Source organism: Podarcis gaigeae (assembly GCF_964106915.1).
Source record: "Podarcis gaigeae genome assembly, chromosome: 6".
Classification (NCBI taxonomy): domain Eukaryota; kingdom Metazoa; phylum Chordata; class Lepidosauria; order Squamata; family Lacertidae; genus Podarcis; species Podarcis gaigeae.
This window is the reverse complement of record NC_139682.1, coordinates 27,947,213-27,972,096: the sequence shown is the minus strand read 5'-3', so window position 1 is coordinate 27,972,096 and position 24,884 is coordinate 27,947,213. Positions and strand designations below refer to the sequence as shown.

The following is a 24,884-nucleotide window of genomic DNA, read 5'->3' as shown; positions in this document are numbered from 1 at the left end:
AGCAGTGATTGTCCGCCAGCTTGCGTTTGATAATACGAATGAGGACTGTAAGCAAGCACTACGCCCTTTGCTGGCAACTCCCAATGTAGCCATTGCAGATATGCTTAAAGCCTGCCAATCGGTGGGGACTGAGATACATAAAGCTCGCTTGCTAGCCGCAGCTCTATCCTCCACTGTGTCCAAAAATCCTGCAAAGGATAAAACCTGCTATGGATGTGGCAAAGTGGGCCATTTTCGTGCACAGTGCAGATCTAATACAGAGCAAAGTCGTCCTAGCACAAAATGCCCCATTTGCAAAAAAGGTTTCCACTGGGCCAATCAGTGTCGCTCCGCCACGCCTCAACAGAACCAGCAAAATCAACCGACGGGAAACCGGCAGTCGGGCCCACCCCGGGCCCAGGCTCAACAATAGGGGATCCAGCGCATTCTCCAGCCATCTCACCTCCGGCCTTGCCCCGCCTCCTTTTAATTCAGGACTTATACCTGCCAGTCCCCTATGTACCACACCAAGTCAGAGTGTCATTAGAGGCTGGTTTTTCTTCTTCAGCACAGTGCCTTGTTTTTCCACTGTCAGAGGTTTTGCAGCATGGGATTCACCTTGTTCCAGATGTTTTACATGGATTACAACAAAATGACCCCTATGTGACTGTATTTTCTGATCGCCAGGCACGTTTGCAATCAGGTTCTCCTATAGCAAAGCTCATATGCGTCCCAGGGCCAACCCAGGACCATGACCCCCTTGTTGCTGCTACCTTCCCAGTCACAGAGAAGCGTCCAAAGATCCAGATGACCCTTGGGGGTCGCACGATTGAAGGGGTTTTGGACACGGGGGCAGACTGTTCTGTGATTGCTATTAAGGATTGGCCCTCCGCCTGGCCACTTGAGCCAGCTTCCTCTGTTATTGGCGTTGGTGGCGCTGCAGCTGCCCGACGCAGCAGGAACCCTATTTTGATTCAAGGCTCACAAGGCTTTGAGATGACTATCTTACCACTGGTTCTGGACATTCCCGTCTCCCTTTGGGGGCGAGATCTGCTTGCTGCAGCGGAAACTACAATTTCTACAAATTTATGCTGAGGGCTGCCCCTGCCATGCCCCGGACTGCGCTTTCTCTCTGCTGGACCACAGACACCCCCGTATGGGTGGATCAGTGGCCCTTGCCTAGACAGAAGCTTGCAGTGGCAGCCCAGTTAATTACGGAACAACTAGTGGTGATTAAAATCTTCGGCAGACCCTGTATTAACAGTCAGTTTCCAAGATTGTTTTAAACTTGTCGTGCCTAGGAAACTAGCCCTTGATGGTGGACAAGATAAGATTTGAAACCACTGCTGGCCGGATCTTAACACCGAGCGTGGTGCTCATAATGCCAAGGTCACAGATTCAATCCCTGTATGGAACAGGTGCATATTCCTGCACTGAAAGGGGTCAAACTAGATGATCCTCAGGGTCCCTTCCAACTCCACAATTCTATGCTTCTCCCAAGTACATGAGGAGGAGTTATTATATATATTCCTTTAGGATATCACTACAATCAAACAATCCCATTTAGATATATTCATACTAGGGTATGGAAAAGAAGCATTTCTATGCCACACTGAAACAGAAAGTGCCTAGCAATGTGGCATAAAGGGAATACAGTGGTACCTCTGGTTACGAACTTAATCCGTTCCGGAGGTCCATTCGTAACCGGAAATGGCTTGTAACATGAGGCGCACTTTCGCTTATGGGGTCTCTCACTGCTGCCGCACTGCTGGAGCGCGACTTCTGCTTGCATCCTGGGGCAAAGTTCACAACAAGGGGCATCTACTTCCGGGTTATTGGAGCATGTAACCTGAAGCATTCATAAGGGGGACAGTACATAACACGAGGTACCACTGTAGAGGAGAAAGACTCCTCCATAATACTGAACTTTGGCTGGATTGCACTCTGATTTTTGAGTCAAATCATTCTCTGTAGCGCTGATACAGAAATAGAATATAAGATATAAAAAGTTGATAAATAGATAGGTCAACTTCTAAATGCTTACGTTAATTGAAACCAGATCCAAATCCCCCATTCAGTGCGTATGGAAAAACCCAGTCACTGCTTCTTTGAAGCAACACCGACCTGGAAATTTATGTTGTGCTCAAAACTCTCTTTACAAAGTTCATCACACTCTAGCCAAGCCATGTCTGGCCACCCCCTCCAGTTCCCGCTCCCCTCCACTCCAGCTCCATATGGTCAGACTTACTGCTGTTGCTGGGAAGCGTCCGACTGCCACTGATGCTGTTGGCTGGGGGTGGAGAGAGAGACCGCACTGAGATGGTGTCCTCCTCTTGGGAGCAGCCTGCCTGGATTGCTCGGAGGTAGCTGTGGCTCCGGGAGCGAAAGTAACTGGGAAGAGGCAGGTCCAGGACTTCTACAGTGGCCGATTCTGCTTCGCTGTAGGCTGATTCGCACATCCCCTCATATTGGTCGTTCAGCTCTGGTTCTCTTGCCTGCAAGAACAAAGCTGGTCATTCTCCTGCCAAAAGAACTTCCCAGATATGATCTCATGGGTTCCCCTCCCTTTTTGCTTGAATGCATTTATTGTGTTGGTAAAATGTATGAATTTATAAGTTAGTATGTGGAATGCAGTGGTTGAAGGTTCTTCTCTTCAAATCAGAAATGGGGAACATATGGCCCTCTAGATGTTGGTGGATGACAGCTTCCACTATCCCTGGCCATTGGGCCCTGCCAGCAGGAGCCAGTGGGAGTTATTGTCCAACAAGATCTGGAGAGCCACAGGTTCCCCATTCCTGCTTTAAATAATGTACTGTTGGCTTTTGACACAGGTCCATTTTTTCTTGACTTCAAAGCAGAAGAAGCACAACTTGTAGCCGAGATAGCGACGCAGGCCACCAGCTCTGCTGCATTCTTGTTTGTGAGGTGCTTGTCTGTACCTGTGCTTTGGCACTGCCAATCAGGCAGCAGAAGAGCCAGGAAGTTCACCAAGCCTCTGATGGGTCACCACCATACATTGCTTCTGGGTTGTACTCAAGCTTGGTGCATCACAAGCTGGGCAAGGATGCTGTGAGACTAGTTCAATGGTGATATAAAGTTATTTGAGATCCTCAAAGGATGGGGACATGGAATTTCTGTGAATGAGGATGTTACAATGCCCAGGTAAGCTTAGGGAGAAAGAACCCAAAAGCACATTAATCACTCTGTGATGCTCAGCAACTCTTAAGCTTCCGCATATGTCCCCAAATTTAATAATCTATTCCTGGGTCATGTTTATAATTGGGAAGAATTAATTCTATTCATTTCACCAAAGCCTATCATATTTACATCCAGTTCTAAGCTAAAAGATTCTTCTCAGATTATGCAGAGGAACACAGCAGGGGCTAATGTTTTCCATCCTATCCCAGCTGTTCCTACATAGCATTTGTCGTAAAGCCCTTTCAGTATGATGCTGATGCTTTCGCATGTTTGTTAAGCCCAGTTTCCGCCACTAACCTTGGTGTGGCTGACGCCAGTTGAACAAGATATCCATATATTTAAACCTTCGTAGGGAATCAATGCATAATAAAGAACAATTTAAACTGAAGCAGTAAGGGCCACTTGTTTTCTTAACCTAACCCAGATTATTTTTTGTCCTTTTTCCTGATCCCTCCATACAGGGCATAAATCTTTAAGATGGGTTCCTTCTCTGATTTCCAAAGGTATCCTTCATATCTACTGATTTTGAGCCAGGTCAGACCCTGTCACAAGAAGATTTAGCTTGAGCCTCACTCCAGCACTGAAGGCAGCAGGGAACATCTGCCACCACCAATCCACCTCGGAATAAGATGCAGACTCTCTGCTACTTCACTCAGCTCACCCCAGTTCCTCTTACCTCCTCTCAACAGGCAGCCCAGCCTCAAATATTGTGCAACGGTCTCTAAAAGGCAGCACAACTATTCAGAAAGTTTGATACCCAGTAAGCACATTAAAGTGCTGGGAGAGAATCCTGCCTGGGACTTTGGAGAGCTGATGCCAGCCACTGCAGCCAGTGCTTAAGTAGGTGGATCAGTGGCCTGGATGTATAAGGTAACTTCCTTTGTGCATGTAAGGGGCAGTAGAAGATTTGTCAGATGACAGTACCTGCTCTCCTTGTGTAAATATCTGTGGGATAAATGAGGGTTGTCCAAACATCTGGAAGAAAGAGTTGGAGAAGATTAAAGCGTGAGGGATGGGGATTTCACTGCTTCTGTACAGAAGCACTCTACAGGGATCAAAGAGTGACAGTGGTGACCATGTAACAGTTTTGCTCCATGACGTCCAAGCCAAAGGCTCATGAGGAAACTAACCAAGCACAGTGAAACAAAAATCAACACAAACAAAACAGACAAAAAGATCAGCCCCTGGTTACAGTGAACACTTTGACAAAAACTTATTTTTAATACAAGGGTGATCAGTCAACCTTTCACAGTTTACAGCAAAAGCCTATTCTCCAATTGCCATAAATAATACAAAATTCTGAAGTCCAAATAATAGGAATTGTCTGGGAACTGGAAAAGAGGTACAAAGCTCCACAATATTGGTACTTAGTTTGTGTTGCCCAATCTGAATCTTTACAGATCTTAGCATTCTATATGCTCTTCTAACAAGATCATTCAAAAATCATGAGCACAATTCCTACACCCAGAATGGCTGTGTTTGTATATTGATTAGTTCTTCTCACCACCAATAGACTGGTTCTCATCAAGCTACCACTGATACAAGTATTTTCAATTTAATCTACTAGGATACACATAGTGCAGGTATTATATTGATTGCTTTGTCAGACCCTTACCACCACATTATGAAGATCTAGTCAAAAAACAGCAAAACACCTGAACCCATTGTAGGCAAGATGTTCCTTTATCATAGCTATGATACCCTGTTTAATGATAAACTCCTCACCTGAGTTATTTGCCTCAGCAAGTAGCACACTCCCCAACAGACTGGTTGCTGCCAACACATTACATTTCTCTCATTCTTTCCCTTTCCATTCTAATGGCCATTCAGATCTGTATAGAGTTAACCTACAACTCTGTGGAGAATGATTATGCTAGTAAAGCATAATCTAAGTAGAAGAGCTTGGACTCAGAATTCTTAATAAAAGGACTGAGCCTTTGGAGGAACTTCTGCTGAGGTCAGTGGAACTTATTCCCAAAGGCGTTTGCATAGGGTTGGAGCCTTAGATGGGGTTGTACATCCCACCTGGACTCAGCAGGAATCGCTGTGTGGTCCAATTTGAGAACTCTTAAGACTAGGTGCATGTGGTTGTTACACTTCATTAAAATGGAATTGATGAAGTAGATTCCAGAACTTCTTGTTTCCCTCATGCTGGAAAAAATCTAGGAAAGATAATCCAAACTGAGCCATTGAGAAATGTATTCGGAACAAAGGAAGTTCCTTTGCAATTTTCTTGGTGCTAAATTAATCAGATTTGGATAGGAAAATTCTCATTTTTTCTTGTTGCGGGAAAAAGGCCACATAAGCCATTTCTAAGTGCTTTCTAGAGAGATAATACTGTTCAGAAATGAAAGCAGGTTTGTGCATATGGTAGGAAATGAAAACCTTTTGAAAATTCAAAAATTAACATTTGGTTTAAAACGACAATCTAAGAACCTGCTTGCTTAAAATGGCAAAGGTTAATGTTGGTATTTTGTATAGATGCCTATCTCCTATCATATGCATATCAATTTTCATGTAATTTGGGTTTAAATGGCTCATGAGTAATTGTATTTTCTTCTTTCTCTTCAGGCATTAGCAGAATCTCTAGGATGCAGCTTCTTTATGGAAAGCCCTGAAGAATAAAATCTCACTGATAGCCTCACAGCAAGAATAAAATTCACAACGTTTCAACCACCGCAGAAGCACATGACCATGAGCAAAATTTGAGGGCTGGGCTCATGGATTACTGGTAGGCTGGCTCAGTGGTCAATTGTATCAATAGAGAATCATGTCATAGTGATCTCCTTTCAACAATGCTGGCAGATTTCAAACAAACCCTCCCACAAAACACTACTACAATTGTGAATCAGGGTTGGCTCAGGGTTTGAGAGGGTGGGCCTATAGATGGTGTTCAACTGCTTAGAGTAGACCCACTGAAATTAATGAACCATAAATTAGTTATGTTTGTTAACTTCAGTGGGTTTGCTATGAGTAGGATTACCATCAAATGCTACCCTATGCTTTTGATAAGCTTGTGCATTTTCATAACCCTGTTTTTGCTCTGGCTGTAAATTGCTTTGGGGATGTGTTTGTGTGTGTTGGGAAGTGATACAGAAATGTAACAAATCGAAACCTTTCTGCTACCTGAGACTTAGAAGAATAATGTGCTTGCTACTCTTAAAGGAGTTTGATGCGCTTGATTTGCAACATCCAAGACATGGTTGCTGATTGTTTCTTATTGGACAAATATAATATAGCCTCTTTCCTGAGGATCTCAAACAGCTTCACAAAGTATTTTTTTTATAAAGGGGGAGACACCAGACAAATGGAAGGTATAGAGAAATATCACAAAAGCAAATATTGTGCCTGTATTTGAATCTCACATGTGATCCATCCCTTGTGGTACAGAGTCAATGCTGGTCTTCCAGTAAAATGTATTAATAACTTCTGCTTGGTGATGTGTTTACTCAGTATACATGAACACAGGATTTTGATGTCATTCTTGGTCCTGTGAAGGTTTTCACCAGCTGGCTAAACCCACTTTTCAAAGAATTCACATCCATACACACACATCAGACACAAAAGAAGACAAGGCTCCTGTGCTTTGAAGAGCTGGCTAGAAGAGAGATACCTGCTCCCCCCCCAGCACCTGCTGGGACCCCCCCTTCTACACAACTATGAAAGGTGCAGGCCTCTCTTTTTCACTTAACTGCCTCAGTCACTCTTTCAACATGTGTTCAAGTAGTGTAAAGCTAATCACCATGCCACAGGATCCGGCCCTTGGTGGCAATGATTCTAGAACAGCTAAAGAGTGTGTGGGGTAGCCCTTTGCATCCCCCTGAGCAAGAGTGTCTGTGAGAGATATACACAGTGTGTGAAAGAAAGATGGGCGGCATGTATGCATGTGTGTGAGAGATGTGGGTGTAGTGTTCATGCAAGTGTGTGAGGGAGTGTGGAGTAGCTCCATCCACTGCCAGCTTTGACCTCACCCACTTTAGTTTTGTTCCCACACGGACAAGTTCAGGAAGTTAAGTCCATCCGTGGCTGTTAGCTACAGGGAACCTCCAGCTTCAGGGGCCAGTTGCCGGGGGACAAGCAAACAGAAGGGGAAGGTTGTCACCTCCATACCTTGCTGGCTTCCTAGAGGCATCAGCTTGTCCATTGTCTGATCCAAGACACTGGATTAGATGGAACTTTATTCTGATCCAGCAAGGTTCATCTTATCATCCTATATACTAGTAGTGAACTGATTCTCTCTGTGCCAATCCTTATGCAGGCCAAACAGCACAATCCACACACACACACACACACACACACACACACACACACACGTAATAGCCAGCTTGGGGAAATACCAAGGTTTGCAGAAGAAGCAGGGGCCAACCCTAAAGGGAAAGGAAGGACCCCAAAACAACCCAATGAGGACTGAGCATGCTCAGTGGCCACAGAATGCTGAGTATTTATTGGGGAGGATAGAGTCAGAATAATAATAATAATAATAATAATAATAATAATAATAATAATATAAACAACACATATTGCCTTTGAACCTCTTCTGAGATATTTGTGCTCAAGTACTGTATTGACAGCAATCGGAAGCAGAAGAGATTGACTTCACATTCTGGCCAATGTGGGAAATGCAAAATTTGTTTTGAGCTGCAATGTGAGCAAATGATCTTATATAAAGCCACCTCCCCCCACCTTACTGCTCCTTCCCCACTCTCAGGCTGGTCCTCCTTGGTGCTGTGAACTGCTGGCTCTTACCTGGTTGATGCAACTGGACTCATTAAGGTTGTCTGCGATCTGGTTGTATTCTTCCTCCCAGCTTGGGAATTTTGGAGGCAAAAGGATCTCCACCGAATCAAGTCGGTCCAGACTCCTGTGGAATGAGGACAGAGAGTCTGAGATGATGATCACATGAACAACAGGAGAGACAAAATCAGTTGTGGATCTTGGTGACAATCAGGTATTGCCAGAGTTCCCTGCACACTGCGGATTTGTCAGAGTTACCAACTAATGCATCTCAAGCCTTGCCTAACACAAATCATCCTCTGCTCTACTTAACACTAGGCTGTTGTAGAAGACATGGAAGCAAAAACAAATAGAGCATTTAAAGATTAATCAATGCACTTCAGCCATGTGACATTAGGAAGGCACCCTCCCAAATCAGTCATCTAGGGCCTTCCGGCATGACCATTTTTGGTGCTACAAATACACATTTGTTGCAGACAGTCTGCAGGCAGATAGTCCCCCCTCTTTTTTTGCTTGGTTATTTTAGTGTCCAAGCACTCAGAGTGCAATATTTTGTACCTAGGGTGAATGCTATACTTTCCCAGGACAGTAAATCACTATGTAGAATACAGTTGTGCAGGTCTATTAGAGGTTGTAATTAGTAATCAGCTCCTCCTCTTTCAACATATGGATGTTGTTGGTTAATAGTTTTGCTTTGTTTACAATTCCCCTCAGATCTGCTCTTTTTTCATTGTCCTGCCCTTGTGCAAGAACAAGCATGTTGTCAGATGTTTAAAGGGGAACAAACAGCAGCACAGCCAATTTACCAGAAGCAAAACTATCCCTTCCAGGACATACCAACAGCAGATTGTGCTAGGTCCCTGGAAAAGACCCTGATGTTGGGAAAGATGGAGGGCACAAGGAGAAGGGGATGACAGAAGACAAGATGGTTGGACAGTGTTCTCGAAGCTACCAGCATGAGTCTGACCAAACTGCAGGAGGCAGTGGAAGAAAGAAGTGCCTGGCGTGCTCTGGTCCATGGGGTCACGAAGAGTTGGACATGACTAAACGACTAAACAGCAACAACAAAAGGTAAAGGGACCCCTGACCATTAGGTCTAGACATGACCAACTCTGGGGTTGCGGCGCTCATCTCGCTTTATTGCCCGAGGGAGCCGACTTACAGCTTCCGGGTCATGTGGCCAGCATGACTAAGCTGCTTCTGGCGAACCAGAGCAGTGCACGGAAACGCCGTTTACCTTCCCGCCGGAGCGGTACCTATTTATCTACTTGCACTTTGATGTGCTTTTGAACTGCTAGGTTGGCAGGAGCAGGGACCGAGCAATGGGAGCTCACCCCGTCGCGGGGATTCGAACTGCCGACCTTCTGATTGGCAAGTCCTAGGCTCTGTAATCTAACCCACAGCGCAACCCGCATATTGTGCGTATTGTGCTACTGTCACCTAAAATCTTGGTTATGGAAATAAATCACACAATGGATAAAATGTACTTATGGAAACAGTGGGGGGATTTTCTTCCAAAGCAAACAGCAGTGTCAAAGGGGCAATTTTGATCAGGACTGCAGCATGAGAGACAATGGTTAATCTCCTCCTCATCTGCTGCAACGCCAGTGGCTGCTACTGGTATTTTTTTTTAAGGAGGCTGGTGCATTAAAACAAATGGGGGCACTATCCCACCAATTTCAGCATGCCCATGGCCAGTCTCCACCTTCCTGCCTTCTTTCTTATAGCCAGTCAGAAGGTGGCGCTGCCTGCCATTGGCTCTGGCTCCAGTACCCATCAATACCCATGGCCACCAGTCGTTGCTAAATACGCATTTAACACTACATCTTGTTTGGTCCTCAGTTATCACAAGGAAAGGCTTATAAGAACAGACACACAAACTAGGCAGAAGAAGCAGCACAAAATGGCCACTGGGTGACAGCCACGCTCCACATACAGCCAGAGCACATCACATAATAGCTTGTACTTGTCATGCTGAAGAATGAAGCTGCAGGGGAGCTCTTGCTCTCTCAAACTCATTTTGCTAAGCACATCTCCAAGACTCCAACAGGCTGCATTTAAAACAAAACTCATTGTTGTTGCTAGAAAACTGATAGCTGAGCAAATCATGGCAGGGCCGTAGCTTGGTGGTGCAGTGCATGATCCGATTGCAGACAGTCTCAGCTTCTGTCCTGAGTCTTTCCATGCAGTTGTGGGAAAGACTGTGTGAAATTCTGGAGAGTGCTGCTAGTTGCTGTCCATCATTCCCTAACCTACTGCCCTCCTGATATTTTGGATTATAGCAGGGCCAAGAGTCAGAGATGACAGGAGTTCAGAACATTCTGAAGGCATCAGACTGGGGAAGGGGATAGTGGGATATATAGACTAATGGCCCATCTCTTTGCAAGGCCAATTTATGAGAATTGTTTACTAATAAGTGTGCTTAGGACTGAAGTGTTTACATTATTATTGTTATTATTATTAGTGTGATCCTAAACGTATGTGGCACTGTGGTCTAAAACCACTGAGCCTCTTGGGTTTGCTGATCAGAATGTTGGTGGTTTGAATCTGTGCGACGGAGTGAACTCCCGTTGCTTTGTCCCAGCTTCTGTCAACCTAGCAGTTCGAAAGCATACCAGTGCAAGTAAATAAATAGTTACCACTGTGGCAGGAAGGTAAACAACATTTCAGTATGCTCTGGCTTACATCATGGTGTTCTGTTGTGCCAGAAGCGGTTTAGTCATGCTGGCCACATGACCTGGAAAACTGTCTGTGAACAAACGCCGGCTCCCTTGGCCTGAAAGCGAGATGAGCGCCGCAACCCCATAGTCGACTTTGACTGGACTTAACTGTCCAGGGGTCCTTTACCTTTACCTATTATTATTATTAGTGTGATCCTAAACAAGTTTATTCAGAAATATTTTATTTATTTAGTATTGGCCTATTTGCCCAATCCTCTAGGTGATACACAACACAAATCAAGCAATCCAATAAACTATTAAATTGGAAGAAATAACATCAGCGTGCGCGCGCGCGCGCGCACACACACACACACACACACACAGAATAATCCCGTGGGACAAAAATAGAATGCCATGGTCAAAGCAGAGACTAAACTAATAATATGAGATTTAAGAGATTTTAAAAAAATAATTACAGTGTTTAAAAAGCCAGGGTGAACATAAAGGTTTTTGCTTATGCCTAGGTACTTGTGCATTGGATTGCAACTGTAAACATATTGTATGTGACTTCTGTCACTGGCAGATCTAACTCAGTCAATCTACCATTGTTCTTTTCAAGGAAGCTTTTTGACTCCTTAGACTTTTGAAACCAAAAGGAAAAAAAGAATTGCATGGCCAGAATTACTGCCTTTTTTTGTGAATGGCAGGACTCTTATGTGCACACAGACCTCCATACATGCAGGTGTTGCCCTATCAATTTAGAATTGATACCTACAGAATTGATACCTTTATACCTACAGTACCATTAGTCAAAGCCGGAAAAGTTTTAGGAAAGGGAAACCAAAACAAACAAGGGGATGGAGTGACTACCCTGTGAGGAAAGCTTGCTGCATCTGGGATGTTTTAGATTGGGGAAGAGGCAAGGGCTCATCCAGACTTCGCTTGGTGCTATGATTTCCATGCACAGGTCTGAGTGGTTCTTCTTTAGTCCCCCCCACTTTCCCTTGGAAAACCCACTGTTTTCTGCTGAATCTGAACAAAACCCACCTGCCATTTATTCCAATTCAGCAGTAAACAGTGGCTTTTCCCGGGGAAAGTGGAGGGACAAAATCAATACCACTCAAACTTGTGCCTGGTAATTATGGCACAAACAGAATCTGGATGAGCCTTTGAGGTGACATGATAAAAGCAGGGCCGTCTTAAGCATATTTGGGCCCATGGTGCAAAGATCCCTCCGGCACCCCGCCCCCGTTTCCAAGAGTTGTTGACCTTTTCCCAAGCCTCTGCGGCAATTGCTCTCCTCCCGCGGAGGCTTGGAAAGAAAGCTGCACGTCCACCAGCCATATGGTTGACAGGCCGCAGTTGGCGGGCGTACAGGAAGGAAAAGGGAGGCCACTGACAAAGCTGCACAGCTCCCACACCTGCTGGGGCGCCCCTGAGAGGCCGGTGCCCTGGCGCAACACGTCAGTAAACCCAATGGGAAAGATGGCTCTGGATAGAAGTTTATCAAATAATACACAGCATGGTGAAGTGGGTGGGGAAAAGTTTTTCTTCTTTCCTAACATGGGAACCTATGGACATCTGAATGCTGGAAGATTCAGGACAGATAAAATAAAGTACTTCTCCATGCAGCACATAGTGATGCTATGGAACTCATTCCCCCAAGATGTAGTGATGGCCACTGTGGCATTTGCCCTCCTAGGTGACATCATGCTGGGTCATAAGGAAAGGGTTAAATGAGTGGGAAGTGATTGGCCAGTGGAAACCCAAGGGGAGGAGCTAGAGTTAGAGTTAGTGTTGTTAAGGAGTCAGTCGGGTGTTAGAGAAGAGAGAGGCGGGATAAGTCTGTGGGTTGGGCTAGTTTGATGTGAGAGAGTGAGAGAATATGTTAAGAGGAGTCAGATAGACAGCTGGGATAATCAGTTAGAAGTTATTAGGAAGGTATAGGTCAGTAAAGAAACTAAGATTAAGAAACTGACAAGAAAAATTCTCTGAAACCGTAAACTTGTTAATGCTTATAAAATAAACTTGTTTATTTGGTTTAATGTTAACAACTGTCTGGACTCCGTGTGTACCCAAGATAAACGGATTGGTGGCAGCGGGGAAGCAATCACAATGGTGGCACAGGGATCAATAGACCGTCAAACATCTGGGGACCCTGTGTGATCGCCACAGCCACCAACTTGGATGACTTTAAAAGAGGATTAGACAAATGAATGGAGGAGAAGACTATCAATGGCTACTAAACACAATGGTTATAGTCTATCTCCTCTGTCAAAGGAAGCATGCCTCTGAATACCAACTGCTAGGAATCAGAAGTGGGGAGAGGGCTGTTGTGTTCAGGTCCTGCTTTCAGGCTTCCCAGAGGCCTCTGGCTGGCCACTGTGAGAGCAGGTCCTGGTCTAGTCGGTCCTTTTCCCTGACCCAGCAGCTTCTTTTTATGTTCTTATGCCCTCAAAGTTGCATCTATCCAAGCCCGTCAGTCTGTGTACATAAAACCTTAAGCACTTCTCTCAATTTGGTTAATGTATTTGTAATTTTATAAACACCCATTCTCAAAACATCCTGGGCAACATGGTTCTAAATCCTCTTTGTATCTTGGTATCTTGGCAGCTTGAACTGGGCTTCACAAAGCCAGTACTGTACTTAAAATACAGAAGCAACATTTATTTCTCAGTGGCCAGCAGATGGCACTAGGTCTTGCATTTTTACAAACTAGCAAGACAGGTGACTTCCTTTATTGGCCATTTACTAAAGCTATCAACAATTCTGCTAGAGCCTTGGCTACTACATTTCGCATATGCGGGTTCTTTTTGAACTGAGATCCCTCTGCCCTCTCAGGGGTGAATGAGCAGGGTACAGACAGGAGAAGGTTGGGAAGGAAAGTGTAGGACCTTAGACCTGCCCGCGGACTGTCTCACCAGAGTGGTGCATGCTCTGGTTATCTCCCGCTTGGACTACTGCAATGTGCTCTAAGTGGGGCTACCTTTGAAGGTGACCCAGAAACTACAACTAATCCAGAATGCGGCAGCTAGACTGGTGACTGGGGGCAGCCTCTGAGACCATATAACACCGGTCCTGAAAGACCTACATTGGCTCCCAGTACATTTCCGAGCACAATTTAAAGTGTTGGTGTTGACCTTTAAAGCCCTAAACAACCTCGGTCCAGTATACCTGAAGGAGAGTCTCCACCCCCCATCATTCTGCCCAGACACTGAGGTCCAGCGCCGAGGGCCTTCTGGTGGTTCTCTCACTGCGAAAAGCAAAGCTGCAGGGAACCAGGCAGAAGGCCTTCTCGGTAGTGGCACCCGCCCTGTGGAATGCCCTCACATCAGATGTCAAGGAAATAAACAACTTTCTGACTTTTGGAAGAGATCTGAAGAGATCAGGGAAGTTTTTAATGTGTGACATTTTAATGTATTTTTAATCTTTGTTGGGAGCCGCCCAGAGTGGCTGGGGAAGCCCAGCCAGATGGGCGGGGTACAAATAATGAATTATTATTATTATTATTATTATTATTATTATTAATCAACTATTAATCTACATGGAGAATAAAGTGCAGTCAAAGTCACCTTCCAGTCCAACTCTCAATGGGCAGGAAACTCTCAAGGGCCACTTTGCATGAAGGAGATGTTCACAAGGATGCTATTGGAAATAGGGGGGGGGGCAATAAAGCTGTCTTAAACATTTTTTATACTAGTCTCCATGCTGACTGCAGGGCATGGAAACTTGTAGAATTCTATATATACTGGTTGTTGGAAACCAAAGGAAGGGAGAGTGCTCTTGTGCCTGGGTCCTGTTTGCCACCTTTCCATGGGCATCTGGCCTGATCTAGCAGGTTCTTCTTATGTTTTTATGATGTCATTTTACACATTACAGCTGTGCTGGGAATCACCAGCTGCGTGGAGGCTATTTCCAGGACCTCCCATGTGGTGAATATAACTTATAGACTGGCTCTCAGTTTGTTTATTTTTTGCCTGAGGTCTTGCAATCCCTCTGTCCTAGCAGCATAGCTGTCAACTTTTCCTTTTTTAAAAGGGAAATTCCCTTATTCCGAATAGGATTCCTCGCAAGAAAAGGGAAAAGTTGACAGCTATGCCTAGCAGGGAGTAAGCACACCTCAACATCTTGTTCTAATAATTTTGTGGAAGTTCCACCTCAACATCTTTTGCACCCTCATCCTTCCTACCATGACCAGGAAAATCAGCTGTGAAATGGTGCTCATCTCAGCCCTAGCTTAAGTGTACAAATGCACTTTAATCAAATGTTCTGCGGGACCCACTATCGGGTACTAAATACGTGAATGGAACAATATATAATGTGAAAAGCTTGGTCCTTAGGGTTGTGAACAAAGGAGTCACAATTCTAGGTTGGCTTCAGAATACTATTCATGTGACAATGCCATTCTATCACCCACCGGTTTCAAATGGTCATATAGTCTCCATCTTCCCTACAGCCCTTTAAGCATCCCTGAGAAGGAAGAAGATGGATATAGCTCATACTATATTTCATTGATTTGGATTAAATTGTGATAAACCTTTATATATATATATAAAAAAAAAACAAAAACGAATCAAACTCGTTACATATGTTAACTGACTCACCAATGCCAGGATTTCTGTACTATCAACAACTGTTTTTGTGAATGAACACCATTAATGATGCAATTATCACCCTCTCATCTTATCACCTGTGCCTGTAACCCAGTAATAACCCATCATGCGTCGGACAAACTGAACAGTGAAATCTAGGAATGCCACAATAGATGTCAGTCTTTGAGGCACCTGAGCCATTACCACCATGCCAAAGATGCAGGTATTCACAGAGTACCAGGTAGCAGTGAAATAAGAAGGCAGTACCTGTGTGTGGTGCTCTGCTCGCTCAGCGACTGTTGAGTGGCCTTGAGGTAACTCTGCCTCCGTGCTGCAGTTTTGGGGGATGGCTTGGGGCTGGTTTCCGAGTCTTCGCTGTCATCGTCCCCCATGGCTTTGATATAACTCCCACTCCGCATGCGCCGGCATGGGATTTCATTGTCCTTGTCCCTAGTCAAGGTATTATTCCAGTCTCCCTGAGGCACCTGCAAAAGCAACAGAACACAGAGATAGCATTTGGTAAGGAAAGGAAAAAAGCAGGAGATGGAGGGACCATTTGGAGATCTACAAAAGAGCAGGACATCAACTCATCCAGTCCAGCCTCCTGTACCTATTTAACAGTGACAGGTTCCTGGCGAGGCAGACTGATGCAGGTAGGGAAGCCTTTGTAAACAACATGCATGTTACTACCAATGCTAAACGGAGTAAGCACAAAGCAATTTCTTCTTGGTCAGCTTAGGCTGTGAAGCCTGACTTTTAGTCACCTCTTAGCCTATATTATCTGTCTTAACCTTTATAATGCCAGCTGTTAGTTAGTTAATCCTTAGCCTTGGCACGAAGTACTTGAAGTGAAGCATTTTGTGTTTTTGTTTTTTACTGATCCTAAAGTCTCTGGTCCATGATGAAATGACAGAGCTGTCTTTCCTAGCACATGGTCATGGGGGAGAAATTAAGTTTTATTTTCCCATCATGTGCTAGCTAGCAAATGTCATCCTTGCTATATGTAGTTGGGGAACTCCCTGCTGACCTGACCAAAGGCTGATATGAGACAAAAGCAAAGAGAAGGACAATGCATTGTTTGAGGGGTTGCAGTTTTCCGTTCATTTACCTGGGAACAAAAAATACTGAACTTAGCAGGACTTATGTTTGAGTAGACATGTAAAGCATTGTGCTGTAAGTGTCCAATGAATTTTCCTTTTCTAATGTTGTTCCAGTGCATAATAATGACCTTGTCCCCCACCCTTTTAAACAGATTAAGAAGAGTTGTGCTGGATTGGACTAAGCATCCATCTCATGTAGTATGTTAGAAATACAGAAAGCTGTCCTGCCAGCTTTTTATGGCTGCATTCACATCCATCCAACATTTCCCTAAACTGTTAATTTCCACATTATATTTGAGCTTTCATATGACATAAAATGGACATTATATTTGAGCTTTCATATGACATAAAATGGACTTCCAGAAAATTAATGGAAATTAGTACATGTTTAGTGCTCATTTCAGATTTTTTTTAAAATTATGATTATTATTCCAGCAAAATTCCATTTGCAGCTCCTTTAACCTGGAAAATCACTGGAGTAAAGTGATGGAATTTGGGGCAGTATACCCACATAGCAAGGAGAGACAAGAAGACCTTCTTAAACGAGCAATGCAAAGAAATAGAGGAAAGCAATAGAATGGGAAGAACCAGAGATCTGTTCAAGAAAATTGGAGATATGAAAGGAACATTTCGTACAAAGATTTCCACAATAAAGGACAAAAGTGGAAAGGACCTAACAGAAGCAGAAGACATCAAGAAGAGGTGGCAAGAATACACAGAGGAATTATACCAGAAAGAAATGGATGTCTCGTATACCCCAGGTAGTGTGGTTGCTGACCTTGAGCCAGACATCCTGGAAAGTGAAGTCAAATGGGCCTTAGAAAGCACTGCAAATAACAAGGCCAGTGGAAGTGATGGCATTCCAGCTGAACTATTTAAAATTTTAAAAGATGATGCTGTTAAGGTGCTACACTCAATATGCCAGCAAGTTTGGAAAACTCAGCAGTGGCCAGAGGATTGGAGAAGATCAGTCTACATCCCAATCCCAAAGAAGGGCAGTGCCAAAGAATGCTCCAACTACCGCACAATTGCACTCATTTCACACGCTAGCAAGGTTATGCTTAAAATTCTACAAGGAAGGCTCAAGCAGTATGTGGACCGAGAACTCCCAGAAGTGCAAGCTGGATTTAGAAGAGGCAGAGGAACCAGAGACCAAATTGCAAACATGCGCTGGATTATGGAGAAAGCTAGAGAGTTCCAGAAAGACATCTACTTCTGCTTCATTGACTATGCAAAAGCTTTTGACTGTGTCGACCACGGCAAACTATGGCAAGTTCTTAAAGAAATGGGAGTGCCAGATCACCTCATCTGTCTCCTGAGAAATCTCTATGTGGGACAAGAAGCTACAGTTAGAACTGGATATGGAACAACTGATTGGTTCAAAATTGGGAAAGGAGTACGACAAGGCTGTATTTTGTCTCCCTGCTTATTTAACTTATATGCAGAATTCATCATGCGAAAGGCTGGGCTGGATGAATCCCTAGCCGGAATTAAGATTGCCGGAAGAAATATCAACAACCTCAGATATGCAGATGACACAACCTTGATGGCAGAAAGTGAGGAGGAATTAAAGAACCTTTTAATGAGGGTGAAAGAGGAGAGCGCAAAATATGGTCTGAAGCTCAACATCAAAAAAACGAAGATCATGGCCACTGGTCCCATCACCTCCTGGCAAATAGAAGGGGAAGAAATGGAGGTAGTGAGAGATTTTACTTTCTTGGGCTCAATGATCACTGCAGATGGTGACAGCAGCCACGAAATTAAAAGACGCCTGCTTCTTGGGAGAAGGGCAATGACAGGCCTAGACAGCATCTTGAGAAGTAGAGACATCACCTTGCCAACAAAGGTTCGTATAGTTAAAGCTATGGTTTTCCCAGTAGTGATGTATGGAAGTGAGAGCTGGACCATAAAGAAGGCTGATCGCCGAAGAATTGATGCTTTTGAATTATGGTGCTGGGGGAGACTCTTGAGAGTCCCATGGACTGCAAGAAGATCAAACCTCTCCATACTGAAGGAAATCAACCCTGAGTGCTCACTGGAAGGACAGATTGTGAAGCTGAGGCTCCAGTACTTTGGCCACCTCATGAGAAGAGAAGACTCCCTGGAGAAGACCCTGATGTTGGGAAAGATGGAGGGCACAAGGAGAAGGGGACGGCAGAGGACGAGATGGTTGGATAGTGTTTTCGAGGTTACCAGCATGAGTTTGAGCAAACTGCGGGAGGCAGTGGAGGACAGAGGTGCCTGGCGTTCTCTGGTCCATGGGGTCACGAAGAGTCGGACACGACTAAACGACTAAACAACAACAAAATACCCACATACAGTTCTTTCATGTTGTTGTCATTTGTTAATGATGGGGGAACAGAAATACACAGGTGCAGAAAGAGTAGGGGAGCAATGACATTACCCAATGGTGTGAATGAAATTTAGCATGACATGCCACAGTTCCGTAACACAACTGGTACTGCAGTATGAAAGGAACTTTAGAAAATGGAACAGAAGCACTAGCTTTATAATCAGAAAAAAACTAACATAATATTCCCCACATTTCAATGCACACTCTTTGTCCAACTAGCCCAGTTCACAGGTGTGGCTGGTGTGATGAACCTGCACAATTCTAACCTCACTGCCTCCATACCATACCCTACCCCTACCCTGCTCCAGTAAGTGGCACAGCTGCAACAGTGCCCTCAAATTAAAAGGATGTCCTCTGTAAATCAGGACACACACATAAAACAATGACATTTATTTTAAAAAAAGTTCAAAGAAACATAAATATGATTCTTTAAAATCTATTGCAAGGCACATGCCCATCCTGATCACAGATGAAAGTCGTATTCTTATATGATACGGATGGAGAACACGTGGTCCTACAGAGGTTGTTGGATGGGAGCTGGTGCTTAACAGCATCCAAAGGACCCCAGGCTCCTCATTCTTGACATATGAGATCTGTGCAGTCTCAGCACACAGAAAATATCACAAGGTTGCCTATTTGCATTCATTTCTTGTGCATCCTCCAGGGCCACCAACCACCTGCCTCTACAGAGGATGGGAAAGTGGCAGCAAAAGAAGTCCATGATGGGCTTGTGGATGTTGCATTCTTCTGCCTGTTCTTGTAGAAAGCAAAAAGGCTCCAGTGACAGATCACCCTAATAAGACTCCTGTATCTTGTTCTCCTCAAACTACCGCTGGGGTGATTGGCTTTGACCTTTCCTAATGAAGGAGACACAAGCCTTCTGAAAGCACTTTACCACTAGCTGCCTTGGAGTCATGTCTGACTGGAGATTAGACCATTGGGGGGGGGGGCGGAGATTACCGACCTGCCTTTGCTTCAACTTGTTAATTTCACACCGGGAGGGGAAAAAAAGAAGAATTGCCTGCCTGCCTGGAGATGAAAAGCAGCTCTCCCAAGTGGCAGTATGCACTGCTGCATGACCAATGTAAGGCTGGGGGAGGGAAAGCGCCGTCAGGTGTAATCAGGAAACATCCGAGACCAGAGAGAAGCAGGCAGAAGGAAACCGAGGAATCTCTTTTGCCAGCTGCTCGCAGTCGAGTTGGAAGCTGCTTCTCACATTACACGTTTAGGTGAACACTTCCCAAATCTGAAATAAATAAGTGTCAAGTGTGAAGGAGAGAGCCCCACGTTTAGGAAACACGTGCATTTCTTTCCAGAGGGGTAGCCAACTTAGGCTGTGTACACATTACCGGATGAAAACGCAGCAAGGTTGTATTTTTTCTCTCCATTAGACTCAAAGCTGGTTCGAGGGGAAAATGCATCAAAATCTGGCAATTCATAGGAAACAACAGGATGAATACATGATGGATGTGGATTGTGGTTAACACTGTGTGGATGCTGTTTTCCTGTGTGGCAGGAGTGCAGTGGATGCAGAGTAAGCAGGATGCTCCACTGTCAAACAGCTCTCACCATCAGAAAGTCATTTTGACCAATCTTTCTTTCTTTCTTTCTTTCTTTCTTTCTTTCTTTCTTTCTTTCTTTCTTTCTTTCTTTCTTTCTTTCTTTCTTTCTTTCTTCCCCCCCCTTTCCTTCCTCATTTTTTCATGTCTAATTTTACCCTGTGCACTATAGATATAGATATATTTCAGTAAAGGTAAAGGGACCCCTGACCATTAGGTCCAGTCGTGGCTGACTCTGGGGTTGCGGCGCTCAAGTCGCTTTATTGGCCGAGGGAGCCGGCATACAACTTCTGGGTCATGTCACACTAAGCCACTTCTGGCGAACCAGAGCAGTGCACGGAAACGGCATTTACCTTCCCGCCGGAGTGGTACCTATTTATCTACTTGCACTTTGACGTGCTTTTGAACTGCTAGGTTGGCAGGAGCAGGGACTGAGCAACGGGAGCTCACCCTGTCACGGGGATTTGAACCGCCAACCTTCTGATCGGCAAGTCCTAGGCTCTGTGGTTTAACCCACAGCACCACCCGCGTCCCTCTATTTCAGTATATATCAATAAATAATAAAAAGGAAAGGAGAGAAGAGCTCTTGAACTGGGGCACTAGACTTTCCCACTATGGCGAGATGTATTTCTGCTTCAGTCTTAGTAATTCTTTCTAAACTTGCATCTGTAGATATAAATTAGCATGTGCTAATCTGTCTCCTTACCCCCCCCCCCCAGTGATGCATTTCCTCTTTGTTGGTGATGTGTGTATAACCATCATAAGTGGTCTTCCATTCTTCCAAACCATGTTTCTGAAGGGCTTTCCTGAACTGAATGTGTGACTTTGCTTTCTAGGAATGCATGTAACATATATCTATGTACATATATTTAAGTGTGTGTGCATAGACTTTGCAGACTCTCTGAAAGAGCAAAATTAAACCATAAGCTTTATCAGGGGGAGAAAAATTCAACAGCCATTCCTTTCTCACAGTATTCTCTGATGTTCTCTACCAATTAGGCACAGTTCCTGATGGATGAAGAGGGAGGAAACTGAGCTGGAAAAGGACCAAATATATTTTGAGTGTGCAGCAGCAAGGAAGTGAGTGAAAAATGGAGAGATGGGAGACCAGCAAGGGCATATCAAGGTCAGAAAGCTCTTCTACTAGAAACTAGATCAACTCCATGCATATGGAAAGGAGCAAATGGTGCGGTTTGCTGAAGACTGTGACACAGAGAGCCAGTGGGATCTCCCAGGAGCACAGTTTGGGTCTCTATTCTCAGCAAGGGAAGTGAGTCTCATTTAGTGGGACTGGTGCATAGAACACTGACCTCAGTTTTGATTTTCATCATCTGGGATTCTGCACACTGAAGAGAACCACCCTGCTATAGATACCTTAATGTTATGCAGCCTTGTATTTAAGGACAAGCCTTGCAGTCATAGGTGAGAAGGGACTGAAGGCAGGCAGGCAGGCAGGCAGGCAGGCAGGCAGGCAGGTAAATGTCAGAATTTCATGCTGGTGAGTGTACAGGCTGACAGAGAAGGGCTCTGATCCTCCTTTATGCCTGGTATAGAAACCAAGCAGGCTACCAGAGAGGGAAAAGCCCCTCCCATATGAAATTGCTATCTTCAGCAGGTGGCACAAAGAGAACGAACACTCAGGGATTGGGGATCCATACTTGGAACCATTTACATGGTTTTGGGGTGGGGTTCAATCACATGCTGGCAAATGCAAGTTGTGCAATCAATGTTGATTTAGATATTGAGCAACAAAGCCACCCACAATCCCCAAATCAGATTTATTTATTTATTTTGCAATAAGGAAAGTGATGGGAAAATGAACTGCAAAGTGTGGGATAACATTTGTTTGATGCAACATCATCTCCCAGCAATCAAATCATAATGAATGTTCAATCAATACCCAATGCCGTCTGATCTCCCTGCAAATAAATCAGGACAAACGCTCCATAAGGAGGTTGTCTGGAAACAACCTTATTTACAAGGCTGCCTTGAAACCAGCTGTAACATGGACAAAAGAGAGGGAAGAGGATTCTGTTGCTGAGGATATGCACCTCTGTTGTACCCCCCCCACTTTTGACAACTTCTCTTGTCATGGTGCAAAGAATAGTTCCAATGATCTTAAATGCACTCAGGCTTCACATCAGAGCATATATTCTGGAGCTTCTCAAAAACATCCCTGCTCACTTCTCTTAATTCACACACACTCTGCCCTGCTAGCATTCACACAGAAATGCAGAAACCTATAGGCAGAGACAGACTCTTTGAAATGTGCCACAAAATGATTAGATGCAATCAGCAAACAGGGCTCCTGCCTCTTTAATATTACACCGAAGAGAGATTTCCCCAGTTATAGCTTCTTTCACTCTGGTAGCACAACGCTATAAAAAGCTGCCTCTGATGAAATTCCTTCTTCTAAACAACTGCAAAAACTCGACCCTCTCTTGCAGCTGCTCACCCTACTGCAAAGGCTCGAGCAATTCTGCCCATGGCACTGGCTTAGCTATCATGATGTAGTTGGCCATGATAATTGAAAACAGGGCTACCACTCCATGCTGAAAGCGTTGTTAGGGTCATTCATAAATGCTCTCAAATCCTGCCATTCTATTGTCAAGAATGGGGTAAAAATAAAAAACTAAAATAAAAAAGTCAAATTATCTTCCGAATTGTAATTTTGATTTTACGATTTCCCACAGCATATTTATATCTCAGTCCTGCCTCTCATCAATATTTCCATATTTCCATATCTCGATTTTATCTCTCCATTTTTTATCTCTGGGTCTGCGATCCTCAATCATGTCAGAAATCAGATAACCTTTCAGCCATCGATTTTTATTGGATTATGATTTGATATGTTAATTGGATGTCTTTTATTGGAAAATTAATAAACGTTCTAACAACAACAACAAAAAGAATGGGATAGACAACTCTCCCCCACTCCACATTGAGGACCACATTCTACCTGCAGTAGATTTTTTTGGGTCACATACTGATTGTGGGCAAAACTGAAGCCCGCAATCAATGGGCCAGAACCAGAAGTGCATGGAGTTACCATTTTCTCACTTTCTCTGCTAATCTCAAATTCTCTCTCTCTTTCTGCTACCTAGCAGCAGTCAGTGGAATGATGGTGCTTACATGACCTCCCATCACCTGGCATTACTGTGGCTTACTGGGAGGGAGAATGGCAATATGGCAGTGGGGTCAGCGTGGTGCAAACACATTGGCATTTTTCCACTGCACTGACCTCACCACCAACTTGCCCTTTCCCCTCTTCCTCCTGGTAAGCTGCAGTGATGCTGGTGACAGGACGTCAAGTGAGTACTGCTGTCTCACGGCCTGCTAGTGCTGCCATCCACTATTCCTTATCTCTTCTGTCTTTTTGATACCTTCTTCTCCCTTCCCCTATTTCCCCATGGGCTGCCAGTGGAGGAATAGGTCATCCTTGCGAGAAGTGTGAAGCAATTGCTTGCAGAGGGCTTTTGACAGTGGGCCACAGGTTGCACATCCTTGGCCTAGATTAACAATGCAAATGATGGAATTCCATTGAGTTTCAAGGTGGGCATAATCTAGATTTATGAATAGTTTTATGAATAAGGGCCATGTTCCTTAAAGAGCCAGCCCATTCTCTTTCACATAAACCAGAATCTATTTTTTAAGCTAGAAAATAAAGGCTTTTTTTCAGTTTATAAACAACAGCCACCTAGCTAATACCTTTGAGATTTTCAGTTTGTGACTAATTTTCAGATTTCTATTCATCTCTTCCTGGAAAACATCTATATTTAAAAAAAAAAGCCTGCCTTGATTGTTTACCTGGGAATATGAATGATGGTGTGTGACATCATACAATGGATCTTTCAGCTGAACAGAATTTGCATATAAAATAGGCATGCATTCATTTTAGCCTGATCGATTAATACTTTTTCTTGATTCGTCATTCATCAAACTCCTATGGAACCTTTTGCTTACAGTCAAAGAAAGCTTCATTGGGAAGGTGAGTTCATGAAAATTGGGAACCTGCCTCAATAAGTGCAGTCCCAATCCAGGAATATGATTAGTAGAGTTGCTAGTCAGCTGGGCATGCGGCAGCACTCTCAAGGAGAGGGAGGCTCATTGGGGAAATAGTGAGAAGACTCAAAGAAGAACACAAGGCACAGAAATGGCAACACGAAAGGCAAGGCAACAAGAACTGCAGAGTTCACCCAGTACATTTTGTTCCACTACATGGCTCTATCATGCTACTGGGAAGTAGACAAATGGGGGGAAGGCTTGAATGCAAGTGGAGAAGAACTCCAGGTGCATCAGCCAAAAAACCCAAAATACAACCAAAAACGAAGTACTTTGCTGCCTCCATTGTATCTTCACTGTGCCATCCAGGGGAGCTTTTCTGGATAGTACAGGGCCTTTTATACTTTGGCTCAAAAGAGGAGGAGGAACTGACAGTGGCCCACTGTGACTTGCTTATGAAGCCATTCAGTTAAACTGTATGAGAAGTTAGGAACTTTACTGCAGATATTTTGTTCCAATTTAGTTTTGTGGCTACATCCTAGGAGAAGGAAAGAAATGTTGTTGTTGACATGCCCAAGTTTTTGAACCTAAGCATGCCAACCGAGTTTTCTACTGTATACTTTGCTCCCCCCCCCCCAATTCCAAAACCCTTCTTGGTGCACTAAGGATGCTATGCCTTCAGCGCGTGCCTAACTGACCAATCATCT

General features: G+C 44.2%; 2 protein-coding genes across 3 annotated transcripts in view; one reads left to right on the top strand and one right to left on the bottom strand.

The window, feature by feature from the left end:
• TGIF2 (TGFB induced factor homeobox 2) overlaps positions 1–24,884 on the top strand; it is a 371,431-nt gene that overhangs the window by 91,165 nt on the left and 255,382 nt on the right. The window lies entirely within an intron of this gene.
• Positions 1–24,884, bottom strand: part of DLGAP4 (DLG associated protein 4) — a 334,346-nt gene that overhangs the window by 68,848 nt on the left and 240,614 nt on the right. For both annotated transcript variants that reach the window (XM_083746168.1, XM_083746161.1), the window contains 4 exons: positions 15,431–15,648; positions 7,924–8,038; positions 4,102–4,152; positions 2,228–2,474 (listed from right to left, as the gene is read on the bottom strand). In XM_083746168.1, coding sequence (XP_083602294.1) covers positions 2,228–2,474; positions 4,102–4,152; positions 7,924–8,038; positions 15,431–15,648 — 631 coding nt within the window. The remainder of the gene's footprint in view (positions 1–2,227; positions 2,475–4,101; positions 4,153–7,923; positions 8,039–15,430; positions 15,649–24,884) is intronic.